The sequence below is a fragment of the Schistocerca gregaria genome, chromosome 6, assembly GCF_023897955.1.
Source record: "Schistocerca gregaria isolate iqSchGreg1 chromosome 6, iqSchGreg1.2, whole genome shotgun sequence".
In the NCBI taxonomy this organism is placed as follows: domain Eukaryota; kingdom Metazoa; phylum Arthropoda; class Insecta; order Orthoptera; family Acrididae; genus Schistocerca; species Schistocerca gregaria.
The window spans coordinates 8,119,111-8,139,364 of record NC_064925.1 but is presented as its reverse complement, the minus strand read 5'-3'; the positions used below and the strand labels follow the sequence as shown (position 1 = coordinate 8,139,364).

General features: G+C 38.3%; 1 protein-coding gene across 3 annotated transcripts in view; it reads left to right on the top strand.

Moving 5' to 3' along the window:
* LOC126278540 (intraflagellar transport protein 57 homolog) overlaps positions 1-20,254 on the top strand; it is a 159,876-nt gene that overhangs the window by 129,700 nt on the left and 9,922 nt on the right. For all 3 annotated transcript variants that reach the window (XM_049978715.1, XM_049978716.1, XM_049978714.1), the window contains exons 7-8: positions 5,803-5,999; positions 12,456-12,600. In XM_049978715.1, coding sequence (XP_049834672.1) covers positions 5,803-5,999; positions 12,456-12,600 — 342 coding nt within the window. The remainder of the gene's footprint in view (positions 1-5,802; positions 6,000-12,455; positions 12,601-20,254) is intronic.

The following is a 20,254-nucleotide window of genomic DNA, read 5'->3' as shown; positions in this document are numbered from 1 at the left end:
GCCATTCACTAGCTGTAACAAGTTGCACCACCCCTAGAGACTGAAATCTGTTTGGATCCACTTTCACTTGATCTTTCAGTGGTGTAGGAATAGGACACAAACAACAAAAATGAGGAAGAGTGATGTACTTCAAAGAAATATGGACAGAAAAATTCGTGGCACACTCTATACCTTCTGAAAATAAGTCTAAAAGCTCCTCACACAGTGTTTCCAGTTGAGAATATGGTACCTGATCGGTCACAAGGTGAGCTGCATCAGCGATAGAAAATACAAATGCCCAAAATGCGTCTGTCCCGAACAAGTTTTCAACACTGGCATCAGCAACCACCAAAAATGTAATGGAACAAACCACTGACTTGTAAGAGGTAGATGCCAAAAATGTTTGTTATAACTGACCAGCTTCCGTGAGACTGGTGTTAATGGCAACAAGCCTAAACTCACATAGGTTTGAGAATTCAATAACGCCACTGCAGCACCTGTGTCACCTGTAGCCAAAGCACTTGGCAAAAAATACTTAACTCAATAAACAAATTGGGAGAAGCCACAAGCATTGGAGTCACTCAGTTTGCATCCGTATCCATATACTGAGAAACCTTTGGTTAACGACACACGGAAGTGATTTGGCCTTTCTTCTGGCAAGCCTTACAAGTAGCTGAGTGCTTAGGGCATGTCGAATATTCGTGCTGGACAAAACGGAAAGGACAACACAAAAACAGAGAATGATGTTGCTGACGAGGTGGCAGTTGCGGCTGCTTGTACCAGTGTTGGTCTGCTCGGCGCTGGACCTGCATATTTGCTACTGTCGCTTCTTCATGCAAGCTGTCTGTTGTTCTAGTGGGCACTTCTTGTGGCACTACTGCCACATCACCCCATGCTTCAATTTGGTTGCCCACTGCCCAAGAAACTTCAAAAGATTGTGCTATTTGCAAAACTTCTGGTGCACTTCCTTGTCTGGAGCTAAACAGATAATTGCATCATGCACCATAGAGTCTGCATAAGAGTCTTATGGGTATCAGTAACGAATTGACCCTTACGGCTAAGGCCACGAAGTTCAGCTGCCCAGGCCCTATATGATTGGTTTGGTTTCTTGCTGCATCGCTAGAATTCAACTCGCACTGCTATGACATGCATTTGTTTGCAGTGGTGTTTGGACAATAAACTGCACATGTGATCAAGAGCTGCTGGTTCTGCTGCCAGTTCTTTTAAAGGGCAAGTTGACACAGTAATTGATACACCAAACGTGGATCCCCGAGAAGAATAAGACTGTACAAATTCGAGTCCCTTGTACTGAAAGCCAAAAAGTACTGTGTGGGTCTTTTTTCGTAAGCTTCCCAATCGTCAGCTGAATCATCATATAGAGGAAAAGCGGGTGGATTGACCGGTGGAATGGCCAACTGTCTCTTAAAGAAAGCTGAGAAAGTGGTCACTGACGAAGTAAGCTGTTCAATCAGGGCCAGTAGCATCACGCCCATAGTGACTAAACCTGATGAAACCACACTTAAAGACTGCACACATGGAAACCATTTCAAACTTGCCACCAATCATGCAGTAACCGAGTAATACACAAAACTGACCCAAGTAATATGAAAATGCCTTTATTTGTAAACCTTTGAACGATAACAGAAATAAACCTCTCTGGACTCCACTGGTCGCAAGACAAAAAGAATCATACAGATGGTGCATTACAAGTGATACACATAACAACTGATGCGAGCAGTACAAACTAAAAGAACGTAGCAAGGGTGAGTCAGCACTGCTCTGTGCATGTATAGGAATGAGTCACCGGTTAAGATGCGGAGAAGACTGTGCTGTGTGCACACTTCCTACAGGTGGCCTCTAGTAGCCAGCACACACTGATACAGTTGGTGCTTGATTTAAGTACATATGCGTGGCAACATTACACTTGGAGCAATCACATTCACATTCACTGGTAGCATGATGCAGCAAATTGTGTAAAAATACAAAATGTTCGGGAATGAATATTGTTGTCAGCTAATACTGAATGAACGTACAAAGATAGTGGCTAAAAGAATGTCATCAGCGTGTTATGCTCTTAGGGTTTTATCATCAGTTTGTAACAGCACATGTCATGTGGTGACTTACTATTCCTATGTACACTGAGTTCTTAACTATAGGATTGTTTTCTGAGGATCAAAAGCACAAAACAGGAACACAGTTTTTAAACTGCAGAATACAGCTATGAGAATGGTATAGATGTGTCAGTTGGACTCATTGTAAAGAGCTATTTAAAAAATTGGGCATTCTTACTACACCAGGAGAACATGTCTTCCAATCTGTAGTGCATGTCAGAGAAAGCATTACTAAATATTTCAGTATCAGTTCTACACATAATCATGAAACAAGAGGCAGTTTGGACTTGCACTTACCAAGGAAAACAAATAAAAAAAACTCCAAACAGCATTTGCTGTCACGGAATAAAATTCTGGGATAAATTTCCCAAGGAAATGAGAGGGTTATTGAAATGCATTTTTTTCATAAAGGCAACTTAAATATTCTTCATAAGTAACACATATTACGCAATTGAAGGCTACTTACAGGACTCAGCTTAGTGGTTAGTAATGAAAGGGAATGACTACAACATCCTTCGCATATCAATACATGATCATGGTTAACTGCTTTTACAAGAAGGTTATGCATCAGGATGTAAAGTCCACGATAGAAATGTCTTGTCATTCTCCTGAGTTCAACATCCCATCCATCATCGGGAGAGGCTGAACCAGTCTTGCCAGTAGACAGAGGAAAGGACAGGAAGGGTATGTACAGCCATGCAGTCAGTTTTTCAAACAAACCAGAGTTAGTGCAAGGAGCATAATACCATCTTCAGGGTCCAGAAATCATTCACAGGTGTCCTCAGTGTGTGCAATGATGGAGAGCAAAACTATGTTTTATACTATAAATTATCTTAAGCAAATTATCGTAAATCAAAGAACATTGTACAGCAGGGACAAACCGAATGAGGCAATGCAGCTGTTAAGATACTGACCTCATATTCAAAAGAATGAAGTTAACTTTTTATCGGCCTTTCTAATTTAAGTTTTTCTACTGTTTTCCTAAGTCACCTTAGGCAAATGCCAAGATGGTTCCTTTAGAAAGACCATGGCTAACCAAATTTCATATCCTCATAAAGCATTCTTATGTATTCTGTGTGTATCTACATTCTGAACTGTTGATTTTCATTGTATTACGATGGCAATCCCTATATCATTGTGAAATAATCTGCAGATGATTATAAAAACAATAAATATCATGACATACCAACTCCAAACTGTATGAAGCACAAAGAAATATGCAGTTTCATAATGTCTCAGTAAGCTATGAATCAAGTTTAATATGTATCTGAATAAATTCATGCAGGATTCTAAAGCTTGTCATTGAGGTATAAATCTTCAGAGTTCATATCTGTGGCTGAAATTTTTCAAAAGAGAAAAAGTGAAAATTATGTGGAGACAAAGGTCTTTGGGATGAGTAGCTGTATTGCATCATGACATACACACACACACACACACACAGTATTTCAGTAACGGCATAACTGGTCTTCAATAGACGTGCTAATGGGATGATATGATAAAATCACATCAAGGTGTGCAAATGCTGTAAAAGGTATTGGAGGTTGGGGTTATGGGAGAAAGCAGATCCACAGAACTGGAGACTGAGTATTTGAAATAAATGATAAGCTGTTAGAAAGAATGATCTGGTTCGTATGTTATGTTGTTGCATAACTCAGAGTGAACTGGTAAGCTGGCAAGAAATAAATGAAGATTTAATGTTTTCATTATACTGTTTAACTGTATTGGAAAGACTTGCATCACATTCACAAATTCAGTGCATTATATCCTGTGGTATGAGGTCTATTCAAAAATTTCAGCAATTTTTTCCACAAAATTTTTTCCTTGCTTACCTTTTACTTATTGCACTCCTCCACAGTTGATACACCAGTCCCAAGGCTATTTCCACTTCAGAAGCAGTCTTGATGTGCATCTTTCTGGATTGCGCAAAGTGCCGTTTATGAATTTTTCTTATCTCGTCTGTTCTTGCAAATCTTTGTCCTTTCAACAGGGTTTTCAACTTCGGTAATAAAAAAAAGTCCACAGGGGCCAGGTCTGGAGAGTATAGAGTATGAGGCAGCACAGTGATTCAGTTTTTTTTTTTTTTGTGCAATAGTCATGCACCAACAGGGATGAATGTCTGGTTGCGTTATTTTGATGCAAGAGCCGTGAATTGTCTTGCCACATTCAGGCCGTTTCCTTCCCACATTTTCTCACAGGCAATGCAACACATCCTAGTACTACAAATAATCAACAGTCTGTCCCTGTGGTACAAATTTATGATTAGCTAATCTGTCAAAGTCAAACAGCATGGCTTTGATATTTGACCTGACCTAATGAGGGTTTTTTTTCCATCATCAGTTGTGATTTTCTTAATAAACATTTAATTCTCATTTGTGCGACCCAAAAGCTCTTCACAGATAGCAAGGCAAATGTCTTCCTGACCTCGACTTATGAGTTGTGGGACAAACTTGCCAGCAGTACGATGCATTCCAAGATTAGTGTCAGAATTTGATGATGTGATCCAACTGAAATGTTACATTCTTCTGCAATCTCTCAGACAGTCAGTCTTTTACTGGCTTGCACAATTTGATTGGCTTTCTTGACATGAATGTCATTAGTGGACATCGAAGGGCATCCTGAACGAGGGTGACCTTTAACTTCTGTCTGGCAATTTTTAAGCAGTGTGAACCATTCGTAACACCGAGTACGGCTTAAGCACTCATCACCGTAGACTTCCTGCATCACATGATGTGTATCCTTAAAAGTTTTCTTGAGTTTCACACAAAATGTAATGCAGATCCATTGCTCCTCTAACTTTGCAATCTTGAAATTTGTAAGCAGTGTGACACAAAGTTCTGCTTCAATATAGCATTGAACAGTAACTAGCAGACATATAACAATGAAACTTCTGGCAATTACACATTAAACACAGGCATGTGCAGGGATTCCAACCGCATTTTCTCCAACACACCATTGGCGCAAAATTGCAAGTGTTCTGTAATATGTTAACAGATCTTGTATAATGCATAAAAATTGTTAACTGATTTGCAAATAACAGTGTTCTAAACATACACAAGCTTTATTAATCAAAGCTAAGGCAACTGAGGTGATGTAGTCCATCACGCCATTATGGTAAGCTCATCTGTTCAACATCATGAGCAATTATTTCTAATAACTGTTACATAGGATTCACTGAAACATTTTTGTGGCTTTTCTACAACTTCTTTTATATTTCTAAAATACATGCTGATTTGTGATTTAAAGTACACTGTCTTAGAAATTTTAAGTCGAACTACCTTTTTAAGTCTCTTTTCTGTGACACTACCAGTTATTTTTCCAAAACTTAATCTCTCATTGCAGTTGCCAGTCTGTTTTCAAATCTTTCAGTATTTCCTTTATACTGGGTTCCGCCTTCTCATTTTTTTCCATCATGTTTTTCCATAAGATCATTTTTCCTCTACATTACACACAGTTCCTATCGAAATTTCCACTTGTACTATTCCTGTTGATTATCATTTAGTACTATTCATCCATTGGTATACTTTTCTTTGTTTAATTTGTGTCAATTATCTCAATATTTATGCTAATTTATAATTCTCTCTTTTGCGTTCACTTACGCACCATTTTATCTCTAAATCCTTACTATCTGGTGACTGATTCCGAATTTGATTGTCAACTTAAAAGTGGACACTAAAAGAATGTCAGATGCTGGCAATATGTTATTTCCTTTCAGATGCAAGTGACTGGCGGTCCCGATTGGAACAGATGCGAAAACATCGTACAGGAATGGAGGATGCTCTCACAAGTGCACAGACACAGCTGAGTCGGCTGCATACTGATGTGGAACACACACTGGACAAAGTGGCAAGCCGTGAGCGCTATTTGAATGCTCAGCTTGAGCCTCTGCTTGTTCAGTATCGTGCTCTTAAGGTATTGTTACGCCAATACATTGCATTGAGCTTATATCTCTTTTCATGTGCTTTAATACAACCTCGCTGTTTTTGAAAAAAGTGGCCAACTTCCTTAAGATTCTTTCCTTGGTTATCGTCTATAACAACAATGCCTTCCAAGTAGCTGACAAACAGTGGTACTGGGGAACCCCTTTCCTTTAAATATTGTTTGTAGCAGCACTGGTGCTAGCAGTTCCTAAGGGTAACCTTTTGTATCTGTAGGGACTAAATTCACCAGAGCTACCTTTTGTGGTTCTTCATTCAAGAGAATTTGAAGACACGAATATGCAATGTCTGTTTTGCAAGAAACCCTGATTACCAGATAGCTTGACTAAAAGCTTCTGAGAACTTGGAATAAGATATAAGACATCCATGGCCAGTTAAGCCTTTATCATTGCATTAAAATTCCCTCAGATGTAGAAAGGTTTTTATGGAGGTGGGAGATGGCACAGCTAGATGCCTCATCCATTGGTCAGAAAGTGCTAGTTTCAGGTAGCCAGTTGAGCTTAACTGTGAGTGTGTTCCCTGTATTGTGAACAGTACAGTTTGTAGGCAGAAAAAATGTCGAAACAGCTGATGGTTTCAGAGTTAGTCTGAGCTCAGTAGTCTGTTGCACAAACCAGTTCCAGGACAAATGAGGGGCCAACTTTTACACACGTCAAACCCATCAATCAAAGAGGAAGACCATCTGAAAATCATTTAATTGCACCCATAATGAAGAACCAGAATGTCTGAAGGCATCCATTTCAAAAATATTTTTACATCTAGATGATCTAGTATTAATAAATTTGGTCGTCAGGAGATGTGCTTGCATCTGATGTCCACTGAAAAGACTCCTGTTTAACAGGATCTGTTGATTCTCATATTCTAATATCTTCTCCAAGGATAGTGACAAATCAGGAGAACCCCAACATTTGTAGATAACAAGCTTAGTTATTGTGTTCTATGTGGCATTATTGGGTTGAAAATATAGAATTGGCATACATAATTATAATCGGATTTAAAAGCAAACAAGACAACACTCTGTGTTTTTCAGTTAAGGCAGTCTATTCTTATTAACATTCAAACATTCGAGACACATTCCCATTGTCTGAGTTCAACAACAGCTGTATTGATAAAAGAGAGCAATAATCCTTGTCATCCACAAGTTTCTGGACTGTGAGGGCAGCTAAATTATTGATGTAATATATCTTTGCACTGCAGAGTTTACCTCTGTAGCTGAGTTGTCAGTGTGCCTGACTGCCACGCAGAGATCGTGGGTCATCTGGTTACTTGGCTTTTTGGCAGGTAGACATTTGGAAGAGTTGTAATAAATTCTGAAGCTATGTTTTGGCCAGGGTCACTTCTTTTGATGCTAGTATGTGCTGGCTTGCAGGCTGTGAGACTTTAAATGATTTAATGATATGTAACACGTCTTTCAATGTGGATCCCAGAAGTATCAGTGTCTCACAATGGGCTAACTCATCTGGCTAGAAGTAAAGTACTACAGCACACTTGAGTGATTTGACATATGATTTGTGTTTGTGTATGTTGGGTTACCAAAAGCTAATATTATAATTTTGACTAAGACCATGGAGATGAGCAACTCATGTTGTATGGGTTATATCTGGTATTTTTTGGTATTGATTAAATCTCAAATCAGCCTGTTGTGTGGCCTTCTTCTTCTTCTTAACCCGTCCACCACTACACATGCACACTTTTTTTGTGAGGATCCATAACAGATTACATAATTCCTCAAATAGCAAGGTAACAGGATCTGCCAATAATGCAAAGGCATGCAACGAGTCAAATAGTTTGAGTTTACCTCATATGCAGTGAAATGTTGATACCAGCAGCAAAGATATTCACACCAGTTCTCTTTTGTGTCATTATTGATGGTTGTGGTGGTCATGGTGGTGGTGGTATGACACAGCTGTATCTGCTGTTGCAGTAAGTCTCTTAGGTTGTTGTTGGGAGAACTACTTCTGTTACTGCAGTAACACGAGCTGCAGCTGTTGTTGGTGCCCCAATAGTTTTAATGAATTGTATTCCGTATCTTTATTTTTTTTTTCTCTCAAGTATTTCTTTTACCTTGTTGACACTTTTCTACCTGAGTTAGTGATTCCCTCTGCATTCACTGTAATAGTACTAGATGTTTAAGGTAACTAAATAAGTACATCTAATATTTTACGGTGAGTAGAAAAGAAAAGCATTGTGCATGAACTTCGAATTTACCTAAATAGTTGTGTCAGCAACCCATCTTGTCTACTCAGAAGCACATATCAGAGTACTGTGTTTGGCAACTACAGTCAATGTTTTAAATAGGCATATGTTGGAAGTAGGGGGAGGCGCGGGGGGGGTGGGGGGGGGGGTGGAGTTAGGCTGATACGGGTAGTGGAAAGGAAGCAGGGAGGGTATGGTGGAGAAGTCACGAGTTTAACAAGAAAGAGCGTGCTAAAATTATAGACTGTATAATTATGTAAAAATTCTCATTGAATGACTAATACTGTAAAACAATAGGTACGTAAAATGTAAAGGGCGTAAAATAGCGAAATTATAAAATGGACCATGGGGGAACTGAGGGCGGGGAGTTGCAGGGATGCTATGGGCTTAACAAGAGAGGGTCTTATACTAAAATTGAAAAAAATCTCCTGTTAAGATACCAGAATGGATGTGTAAAAATGTAAAATGAGGATAAAATAGTTGATTATAAAAGTGGAAATAAAGTAGTGAAAACTGAATTAGTACCTGCAGACATTCAAAGTGTGAAACTCTGAAAGTTTAAAGTCATAAATTCTTGCTCTGAAAGTATAAAAATAAAATTGTATAATTTTTTCATTAGAAAATTAAAATTATTGTCCTAGAACAATGGATGTATAAATAGTGAAAGAAAAAATATCGTAAAATTATGGCAGTGGAATTATGTAGAGGACCTATAACTGCATGAAGTATCTTTAAATATTATTAATTATGCTTTGCAGTTTGTACATCATTGATTTTAGTATGAGACCCCTCTTGTTAAGCCCATAGCATGCCTGCCACTATCCCTCATCCTCCCCCCACCCCACCCCACCCCACCCCACCTCACCCCACCCCACCCCACCCCACCCCACCCCACCTCACCCCAGCATCCCTTGCTGCTTTGCGTGCTTTCAATCCCCCCTCGCTCCATTTTATAATTTTCATATTTTAATATTTTAATATTTTAGTTACCACTGCTGTACACTATTAGAGTTACAATGGGAAAGTGCACATAATTATATGTCCTATAGTTTCAGCATGACTTCTTCTTCTCCTCCTCCTCCTCCTCCTCCACCAAAGTAGTGAAAACTGAATTTGTACCTGCAGATATTCAAAGTGTGAAACTCTGAAAGTTTAAAGTCATAAATTCTTACTCTGAAAGTATAAAAATAAAATTGTATAATTTTTTCATTAGAAAATTAAAATTATTGTCCTAGAACAATGGATGTATAAATAGTGAAAGAAAAAAATATCATAAAATTATGGCAGTGGAATTATGTAGAGGACCTAAAACTGCATGAAGTATCTTTAAATATTATTAATTATGCTTTGCAGTTTGTACATCATTGATTTTAGTATGAGACCCCTCTTGTTAAGCCCATAGCATGCCTGCCACTATCCCTCATCCTCCCCCTAGTAGGTGTAATGAACGGTGACTGACTCTAAATGTAGACAAATATAAGTTAATGTGGATAAGTAGGAAAATCAAACCCATACTATTCAGATACAGCATTAGCAGTGAACTTATTCTTGAGTACTGCTCGAGTGCTTAGGGTCCGCACCAAGTCAGGTTAAAGAAAGACGTTGAAGCACTCCAGAGGCGGGCTGCTAGATTTGTTACCAGTAGGTTCAAACAACATGCAACTATTACGAAGATGCTTCACAAACTCAAATGGGAATCCGTGGAGGAAGGCGACGTTGAAGGAAAACTATTCTGAAAATTTAGAGACTGACATTTGAAGCTGACTGTAGAACGATCCTACTGCTGCCAGCATATATTTCGTGTAAGAACCACAAAGATAAGATGGGAGAAATTAGGGCTGACATGGAGGCGTATAGACACTTGTTTTTCACTCATTCTATCTGCGAGAGGAACAGGAAAATAAATGACTAGTGGTGGTACAGGGCACACTCTGCCAAGCACCATACTGTGGCTTTCGCATTGTTTATGTAGATGTAAATAAGTGTCCGGTCCAAAAACCAGATGAGCAATTACTAAGAGTCCACTGCATATCCGAAACATATCAGACAGAATTAACTGCACCGTCTGGTGACATGTAGACAGTGAGATCCAGATGTGAAGTGTTGCTGGTCTGTATTGTGCTGTGTGCAGTCATAAGTGACTGGTTCTACCTATGTTACAAGAGCCCATGGCAGGTATGGCCATGATACCATATGGGTATCGACTGTCTCTCTCTCTCTCTCTCTCTCTCTCTCTCTCTCTCTCTCTCACCCTTGTGGTTACGTGGCACTGGTGCATACTCGTCTTCCCTATGGCATATAAGAAGGTTCTCCTTTCAATAGGTAAGCATAATAAGCAATAAAAGTATTGTTGAACTAGAACCTGCCTTAACCATCGCTAAGATGATGATAAAATCTAAGGTGTGTAGCTTTATCAGAAGGCAACGTGTAGAATATTGGAGTAAGATCCAAACACAAAAATATGGCTAATTAATGACGCCAAAATCATATCTTAAGAGAAGTTCTTCAAGCCTGGGCTTGAACAGAATGCAGATTAAACTCATGGTAAGCCCAATGACTGGTTACAGAAACTTCAGGAAACACCAGCACAGGATTGTTACAAAAAAAAATGACAAAGTGGAAGTAGGATTCACATACTGAGGGTCCTGTGCAAACCTAATTCAATTTTTGCCTATTTTTTATGTAGATACTGGAAAGATATAGGTCCCTTGAATTTCAAGACCGTGTCAAAATATCTGTAGTACTTCGTCAGAGTAGGCCAGACATACAAAAAGAAGTGAGCATATTTTTATGTCCTTCCTAAACCATGACTACAACTTAGATTTTATGTTCGCATGCAGTAATGTTTATCTATTATGCTTTTGATGGTTGATGAATGCAGCATATGTTGTAATGGCAAAAAGATATATTTCATGTGATATAGTTACAATTCAACAATTTTCTGATTTTTTCCTTTACTTGTACTTTGAAATTTTGCTTCTTGCCAAGTTTCAGGAGTCTAGGTCAATTGAAGTACCTTAGTGGGTTTGATGAGTGAGGTTTCGAGTATCAAAATATGCAACATAAATAGCTGTATCTTTTTATTACATTGCCTTTGAAGTTTGGAATTTGTACACTGCTGAGGACCAATGACCTTAAAATTTGACATAAATTTGAACTTGATACATCTATCCGTTTGTGAGAAAAACAGTTCTTAACAGTCAGACAGATAAACATGTAGGTGGACAACAAATATATCCTACAAGGATTCTCGTTATCATTTTTACAGATTAAGGCGTGGAACCCTAAAAAGCACCTATCTGCACACTATGTGGTGTAGGGGATGAAACTACATTACATGTAATCTTCCAGTACAAAGTGCTGTAGGGCAAAAGATACTAAATGTTTGGGTAATTAATTCCTAAAGAAACTGTTTTTAACAAAGGCTTAATGAAGCATCTCCCACTACTCTTCCAAGGGTCTGGTTGGCTTTACTAGAATAACCATATAATAATTATTTTTGGTGCAAGAAACAGAAGTCTAAGGTAACTTTTATTGTACCTCCCTGATTAAATCAAATCATATCAAGTCTCTTAAGACAGAAACATTAACATTCTCTTCATGGTACATTCACTCTTATGAATATAGCCAAAGCTATATTGACAGAAATTGTAGCTTCTGTAACCTCAAAGCGACAGAAAAATTTTAATTACTCTTCAGTTCTGCTCCTAGAGATATATTTTATTATTTGCCTAATGGTATAAATAATCTCAGTCGCAGTAAAGCAGCTTTAATAGTGAATAGAGATTGCTTGAGCTAGACATTTAGTTTTGTTTCAGATATTATTTTTACATTAGAGATTAGTACCAGTATGTAATCGTAAGGCTATTAAAATTTAGTCTTACACCTAATATTGCCATAAATTGCCAGTACAAGTTGGTTAACACTACTCATAATTTGATTTTGATATACTTTACAGAAGTTGCCTAGAGTGACTCCTTGCTCTTGTTAATGTGTGTTTGTTCATTCCATACTCCTTATGGCTCTCCTTCATAACGGGATTAATGGAAGTCAGTGTGTCAATGAATGGATGGATGGAAAGCAAAACTGTAGTACTATGAAGAAAAGGACAGAACTTTTTGTTATTATTTTAGTGTGTGATTTCTCTCACAGAGTCAAGTTTCCTTTCTTCTAGGTTTTCTCATTGTCATTTGTGCTTTAAATATTCACTTATGTAACATCTCTAATCTTACAGGATGAGCATTCTCGTTTGAGCACATCCTATCGTGAAATGAGTGCCAGGGTTGCAGAGCGTACTAAAATATTATCTCAACTTTCGGAAGAACTTGATGCTGTGAAACGGGAAATGGAAGAACGAAGTTCCAGCATGACAGATGGCAGTAAGCTCCAAGCATTTTTTTCAATAATTATGTGTTTATTACATATGTTTTCATGAGAAAAGAAACTTAAAATATTGTGAGAATATGTGGTCATCATAAACTGATATACTGCTGTCTCCCATATTCGTGTATCATTTGATAATGTTTTCACCTTTGTGTGTCTGTTACAACCAACATCCTCTATACTCTGCTGTGTCATTCTAGGCTTTAGCTGTCCCTGCTGTTTTACCCCTCTAGTGCTTCTTCCAGAGCCTAGTTTACTGCTGGCATCCCCCTAACCTGTACCTTCTTCTAATCAGGGCCTTTTGTAGACATTTTTCTCTACCTCTTCATTGTAGTGCTTATCCATTTTGTACCCATCTGTCCAGTTGATTGTTGACATTCTTCAATAACACCACATTTCAAATTCTTCCACTTTCTTCTTCTCTGGAATTCAGAGGGCCCATTTTTCATTCTCACACAATGCTATGCTCCTGACATGCACTTTCAGAAACTTCTTACTCAGTTTATTCAAGGTTCACATCTAAAGTTTTGAGGATAAAATTCTCCAGTGAACCAGAAGGGCTAGGACAATGGTTCTCAGCTAACAGATGCAATGTGGCTCCGTCACTTCCAGGCAATGACAGAGTGAGGATAACATTTTGTGCATACTGTGTTTTTGTAGTATGTCAAGATTTGAGATGCAGTGGTTAAGCAAGTAGTGATATGCAATCAAATTTTGTGTCAAACTAAAAACAGTTGGGCTCTGTGATTGTAGGCCTGATTCAGAAAGCTTTCTTGGAGGGAGTTATGTCCGAGACAAGAATTTACAAGTGGACAAGAAGTTCTGGGAGGACTGAAAAAAATGACAGTGAGTACTTCAGGCACCTGTCACCGCCTGAAATGCCTGAAAATGTAGAGAAAGTGAGAAAAGCTTTGAACGGGAAGGAACACTTGAGCATAAGGATGATAGCGGAGGGTTGCAATATGCTGAGATTGAATATTTATTGCATTTTAAGAAACAAATTAGGAAAGAGCAAGCTGTGTGTAAAGATGGTACAAAAAGTGCTGACTGATGAAAAGAAAGAAATCTCTGTGCTGAAGTGTCATGAGTTGTTGGAAAACTGTGGAAGTGCTCCCTAATCTTTTGGGTTGAGTAGTGACAGGCAATGAGACATGGATTTTCAAGTATGACGCTTAAGGGGGAGGGCAGGGGAAGGTCAAGGCAATGCTCATTGTCTTTTTTGACTCCAAAGATGCCTCTAATACAAACAGTTAACAATCTGTTTTACACTCAAGTCCTCACCCAGTTGCAGTATAAGGTGAGACGTGTTACGAAAGACAATTGGAACAACAAGATTTTGTATTACACTGCCCTCATCGTGCAAGTGTTTTTTGCCAGGAATGATATGGAAATGTGCCCCAGCTGCTGTACAGCCCTGACTTGGTACTACCACACTTCGTTTTGTTTTGAGAATAAAGAGAAGCTTGAAGAGACACCAACAGAGATCATCGAAGGGGCTAAAATGGACTTTGATACCTGTTCCTTAAGAATGTTCCTGATGACCTGTTCGGGAAAGCCTATGCAGATTGCGTGAAGCAGTTGCACCAATGCATAAATGCAGAAGAAGTGTACTTTGAAAATTTTTTAATGATTTTATATGTTAAAAAACAATAAATATTTAAAAAATTATTCTTGAAACTTTTGGGACATGTACTCTACCAACATCTGGTACAGATACTGCTTCTTTGTTAAAGAAGTCTTTCTTCACATTGGCAATTGACTTCTGATATCCTGTTTACTTCAGCCATCCTCTGGAAATGTTCTTGCCAGATATAAAATTGTTTCATTTCTCTCACTGCTGTGTCAGTCCCAATTTTGATTGTGAGTGAGTAGTTATCCTCCTTTCAACTGCACTTTATCATCATCTTTGTTTATTCTTAAACCATCTTTGTGCCAGTTCTTTTGACAGATTTTCTAAGACTTTCACATTTGAGCAGAAGGGCTGTGTTGTTGGTAAGACAGTCAAACACGGATGAATTAGGTCTACTTCTGCAGACACTGCATGTGCTGCCAAGACATATTAGTTAAAAAAAAAAAAAAAAACCTAAAGAGATTCCAATGAACCAGACACTAAAAAGCAACAATTCCACTGATGATGATAGTGTTTGTATCAGAATGTGAAGCAGAAGGTTCCATTGATAGCTTCCACATCACAGTCATGAAACTAAACTAAGAATGGAAGGAATGTAACATGTGGATATCCCACAAGGATCAGTACTGGGCACATTCCTGTTCTTAACCTATGTAAATTACCTTCCAATGACTGTAAGTGGTGGTTCAAAAACTGCTGCTTGGTAGCATTGTAAGTAGGCAGTAAATATCATACATTAAATCAGACAACCTGTATAAAATTCCTTGGGTTCCAATTGGATAACAAGTGAAAATAGAGTCAACGTGCAGTTAAATTAATCAAGCAGCTCAGATCAGAAATTAATCAAGAAGGCCAGTTCGGCATCTTCATGTCTCACTGTGTTGTCTTAAAGACAAAAGTCTTAGCCTATTATGCATATTTTTCTTCAGGTGCATTGCACCTAAAGTACCAGTACACTAAATATGTATTCAGCGGAAGCAAGTTGCGAGAATATTGTCTAAAGTAAATACCCATATATCTCACAGAAATGTTTTTAAGGATCTAGAATATTTTTGTATTCATGCCCCAATACATTTATGTCTTAATGGTTTTTGTTGCTGATCTCAGTAGTGCTGATGGCGAGGGAATGATTGTCTTGCTGTGAAACACAAATGGCAGTGACCACAACAAGTAAACGCTTTAATATAATTTCACAAGTAGCATACAAAAAACACTGTGTGATCAGTGAATTGTTGTGTCTGTTGTGTAGTAGTCTATGTAATTGCAATATAGTTTAATGTAAATACATTAGCAACCTATACTGGTTTGGTCTGTTCATCTACAAAGTATTGTGAAGACTGATATGTTTTTCCAAGTTGGTTAATATCTCGACGATTAATTAAAATTACAATATGAGATATTCAGTGTTGGTTAAGTAGAATCAAATAAATTAAATACAGTATTTATTAAATCCATACCGAGGTGTGTTGGCTGAGCCGCATACAAACTAAAGGGTTACATATGCTATGGAATACAAATAGTCAATATAATACTAATATCTCCAGGAAATGCACAGGTGGCTATAAGTGTGGGTTATTTACCCACTCAGTGCAGGAAAAACTTGGAAACATACCCAGGTAGCAATCACTCAATGGCAACAAATACATTTCAGAGGCAGCTTAATACATTAATTTTTTGTTTCATGTACTTATTTTCATTTAATATTCATTGCAATATATTATGATTTCCATACACATGAACGAACCCCTCAACACTTTACAACTGCTAAATATGTGTGAGAATTGGATATATGTCTTAATCTCCTTTCCCCTGCTCTCTCTATCCCCATCCTTTGGCCATCTCCTATTCTTACCCCACTGTCTCTGTTCATAATTTTCCCCTGCTCCCTGTAAACCTCTTATCCCCCGCTCTCCCTATCCATCTTCTCCTTCCTCATCTCTCTGTCCATATGCTTCTTTACCCTTATTATATGCATTTCCTCTCCCCTGCTCTGTCTGTCTCCTCCTCCCCCTCTCTCTAACTTTATTTATTGTTATTGCAAACTCTGACCTCATTTATTGTTATTGCAAATGGTACCTTGATTCAGAGTAGAAGTCAGAATGAATGGGTAAATTGGTTGGAATCATAGGGTATGAGAGAGACATTTCCATCTACAGGATCTCTGAAGATAGTAGCTTTAATGCCAGTCTTTCACATGGTTATCACCTACGAACAGGCAGGATTATAAAGTTAGCCATAAACACAATTTCCCTGTTTTCTCTTTAAAATGACTGCAAAAAGGAAAACAAAACCACACATTTTCACAGCACAGCTCGGCGTGTTCTTTCTCACAGCCAGTTTAGCAGAAAGTGTTTATTATATAAAATGTCTGCACCTCCACAGTTTAGGTTGTGTGTTGTTTGTCTCTCAATCAGTCAGTCAGCTAGTCGAGAACGGATTCAGTCAACCAAATCTTACCTCTTCAACCTGGTGCGTGACTGGGTTTACTGACACATTGCTCACGTCGATTTTGCGTGGTTGGCATATCGATTCGTCAACCAAATCTTTCCTTGAATTTGTGTGAACTGAAACAAAACAATTTCAGTAAGATCATGAATTTATTGAAATGAAATGAAATAAATCAGAATTTGTTGTTCCAGAGTCATAATGGGTCATGCTTGAGAAATTCTTATTTGACTTGCCTCCAGACACTGTCTAAGCTCTTCATGAGTTTCATTGACTCGATGATCATGTAGTTTGCTTGTGTTGCATGTACACTGACTTGTATTTTGACACCTCCCTGCTCAATGGCGGCATTTTTTCCAAAGTGATAAACCACAAACTGAAATCAATTGAATCTTTGCAACACAACAAATTACCATGAACTGATGTCGATTCAGTCTTTGAAATACACGAAAGACATGACCACCACTGATAACACAATGAAATATTGCTTTCAGTTGTATTGTTTATTGCAAAAATCAATATTCAATGCGGAATTTGTTGTCGTTATGAAAAGATGTGAGAGCAGAACCATCAAACTGAAAGTCAGTTTATTTTTATATTTATTGTTATGAACACATGAGAGCAGAACATTCAAATCGGCCATCACATTTTCTTCATTGAGATTTTCATACTAAAATACCATCCAGATTTCTGATTCTTCCAGCGAAATTTCCAAAAATTTTCTTTCATACAAACCTTGTCCTGACAATTATGGACACAGCAACAAAAAATCAGCCAAATTGGATGAGCCATTATCAAATGATGGTCTTTAATACCTTTCGCAACTAATTTTATTTATATAGGTTTTTTGTTAAGTTATATTGTGTAAATTAATATCTTAATTGTTGCAATATTAGAGTTAAGATTTTTATTTTAAAAAAAGTTCCATCGTGTAGAGAATTTTCAGTGTAATTAATGTATTGTATGATCTGATAGACACCCAGGAGGGTAGTTTTTCAGAATGCAATAAATAAATAGTTTTAAATATGCTGATGCATGGAGTTAAATCTGTCTCTAATGAGGACCACCTGGATTTTGAGATCAGATATTTTAATTAGAAGTTCTGTCAGAATATTTGTAGTGAAACAGATATTCAGTAATCCATTTCTAACAGGTAAAACATAGAGATACTCAACAATCATAAGATAATCAGTCTACAGCACTTCTTGCTTTCTCCAGAGCTACACCAAAGAAAATAGGCAGGGTCCTGGGCAGGCAAGGTCTTCAATCCATTTGCCAACTGTCCAAGAATATCAAAGAAATGCTGCACCCAATAAAAATGGCTCTGGACTCAATGTTCCCAGAATTTTAATTCCTTGTGAATGCAGTAGCACTTACGTTGGTCAGTCTATATTTATGATTTCAGAATGTTGCACGGAGCAGTGTCACTACAATAAATATGCTACAAATTTGCTGTTACTGATCAAGGCCTCATAAATAAACATTTAGTTATGTCTGACAAATTGAAAATCATATTCCATGCACCTGTCTTTTGTGATACTGTCATCAAAGAAGACATTGACGTAAGAGTATACAACTTAAATTGGCAGTTACATCCGTAGCAGCGAACGAAAACTGTTGCTTTATGCTGAAGATAGTATAGAGAAATAAGCTGGCTAATGGAATTAGTATTGTTAATAAGGCTCCTCTGTCATAGACAGTGACATCCAGTAGCATATGGAATTTCTGTGACTCCTGACAGTTCCTTGACATAATTAGGCCAAGATGGTTAGAGTAAAGGGGAGATGCCATCAGGTGAAGCTTGTCCACCATCTTGGTAAGTCTTAGATACGTCCTTCTCTGATAAATCCCTGTGTGTTAGTGCTTTGAATTGCCAGTCAGTTCTGAGAATGTACTTCGAAACAACTTACTTTACTGGATGAATACTCATTCTCAGACAGTTGAAAATTACAATTTTTTAATGCCAGTTCTTACTTTTTGAGCGTGATGTACATTGTGGCAAAACAAACAACTTTGTTATTCCTGTTTTACGTGAAATCGAAGAGCAGTGCTGCGATATGAATACTTCATTAAGACTCGCTAATATGGCAGAGGCTGGCTTCACTTTTTCAGCTTAAGGGAAATCCCTATATTTTAACCTCCTTGAATTATGCCACAAGGTATCCAGATGTAAAGAGAATAACATGAACTTATCTTTTATGACCTATCACTTTTATCTCTCTCTCTCGTCTCTTTTGTAGATGTCACAGATTATTCATCTGTCTGTATCTTAGCATCAGTCTTCTCAGGATAATGAACTGTCTTTTTCTGGTCCAAAATTGCTTTGGAGGTATTCTGATTTTTCTTTAACACTCAAGCTGTTGCGTCAGTTTTTGTAACATCAGTGGTCATATGACTGACTTGTCAACCAGCCATTGTGTTTTCTGGAGGATTTAAAAAAAAAAGACTTAATATCCTTGGTACTGAAAAATTAAATTTTAATTTACTTTTTTTATACATTATATAAATATATATTTTAATATTTGTTCAAAATATGTAGCTACAAAATCTAATTAAAGTATCCTAATCCTTTATTTAACAATAAATTTCTAACACACACACACAAGGAGAGGCAAAGACGAAAGGATGTGGGTTTTAAGGGAAAGGGTAAGTTGTCATTCCAATTCCGGGAGCGGAAAGACTTACCTTAGGGGGGAAAAAGGACAGGTATACACTCGCGCGCACACACATATCCATTCGCACAGACACAAGCAGACATTTGTAAAGGCAAAGAGTTTGGGCAGAGATGTCAGTCGAGGTGGAAGTACAGAGGCAAAGATGTTGTTGAAAGACAGGTGAGGTATGAGTGGCGGCAACTTGAAATTAGCGGAGTTTGAGGCCTGGCGGATAACGAGAAGAGAGGATATACTGAAGGGCAAGTTCCCAACTCCGGAGTTCTGACAGGTTGGTGTTAGTGGGAAGTATCCAGAGAACCCAGACGGTGTAACACTGTACCAAGATGTGCTGGCCGTGCACCAAGGCATGTTTAGCCACAGGGTGATCCTCATTACCAACAAACACTGTCTGCCTGTGTCCATTCATGCGAATGGACAGTTTGTTGCTGGTCATTCCCACATAGAAAGCTTCACAGTGTAGGCAGGTCAGTTGGTAAATCACGTGGGTGCTTTCACATGTGGCTCTGCCTTTGATCGTGTATACCTTCCGGGTTACAGGACTGGAGTAGGTGGTGGTGGGAGGGTGTATGGGACAGGTTTTACACCGGGGGCGGTTACAAGGGTAGCAGCCAGAGGGTAGGGAAGGTGGTTTGGGGATTTCATAGGGATGAACCAAGAGGTTACGAAGGTTAGGTGGACGGCGGAAAGACACTCTTGGTGGAGTGGGGAGGATTTCATGAAGGATGGATCTCATTTCGGGGCAGGATTTGAGGAAGTCGTATCCCTGCTGGAGAGCCACATTCAAGGTCTGATCCAGTCATGGAAAGTATCCTGTCACAAGTGGGGCACTTTTGTGGTTCTTCTGTGGGAGGTTCTGGGTTTGAGGGGATGATGAAGTGGCTCTGGTTATTTGCTTCTGTA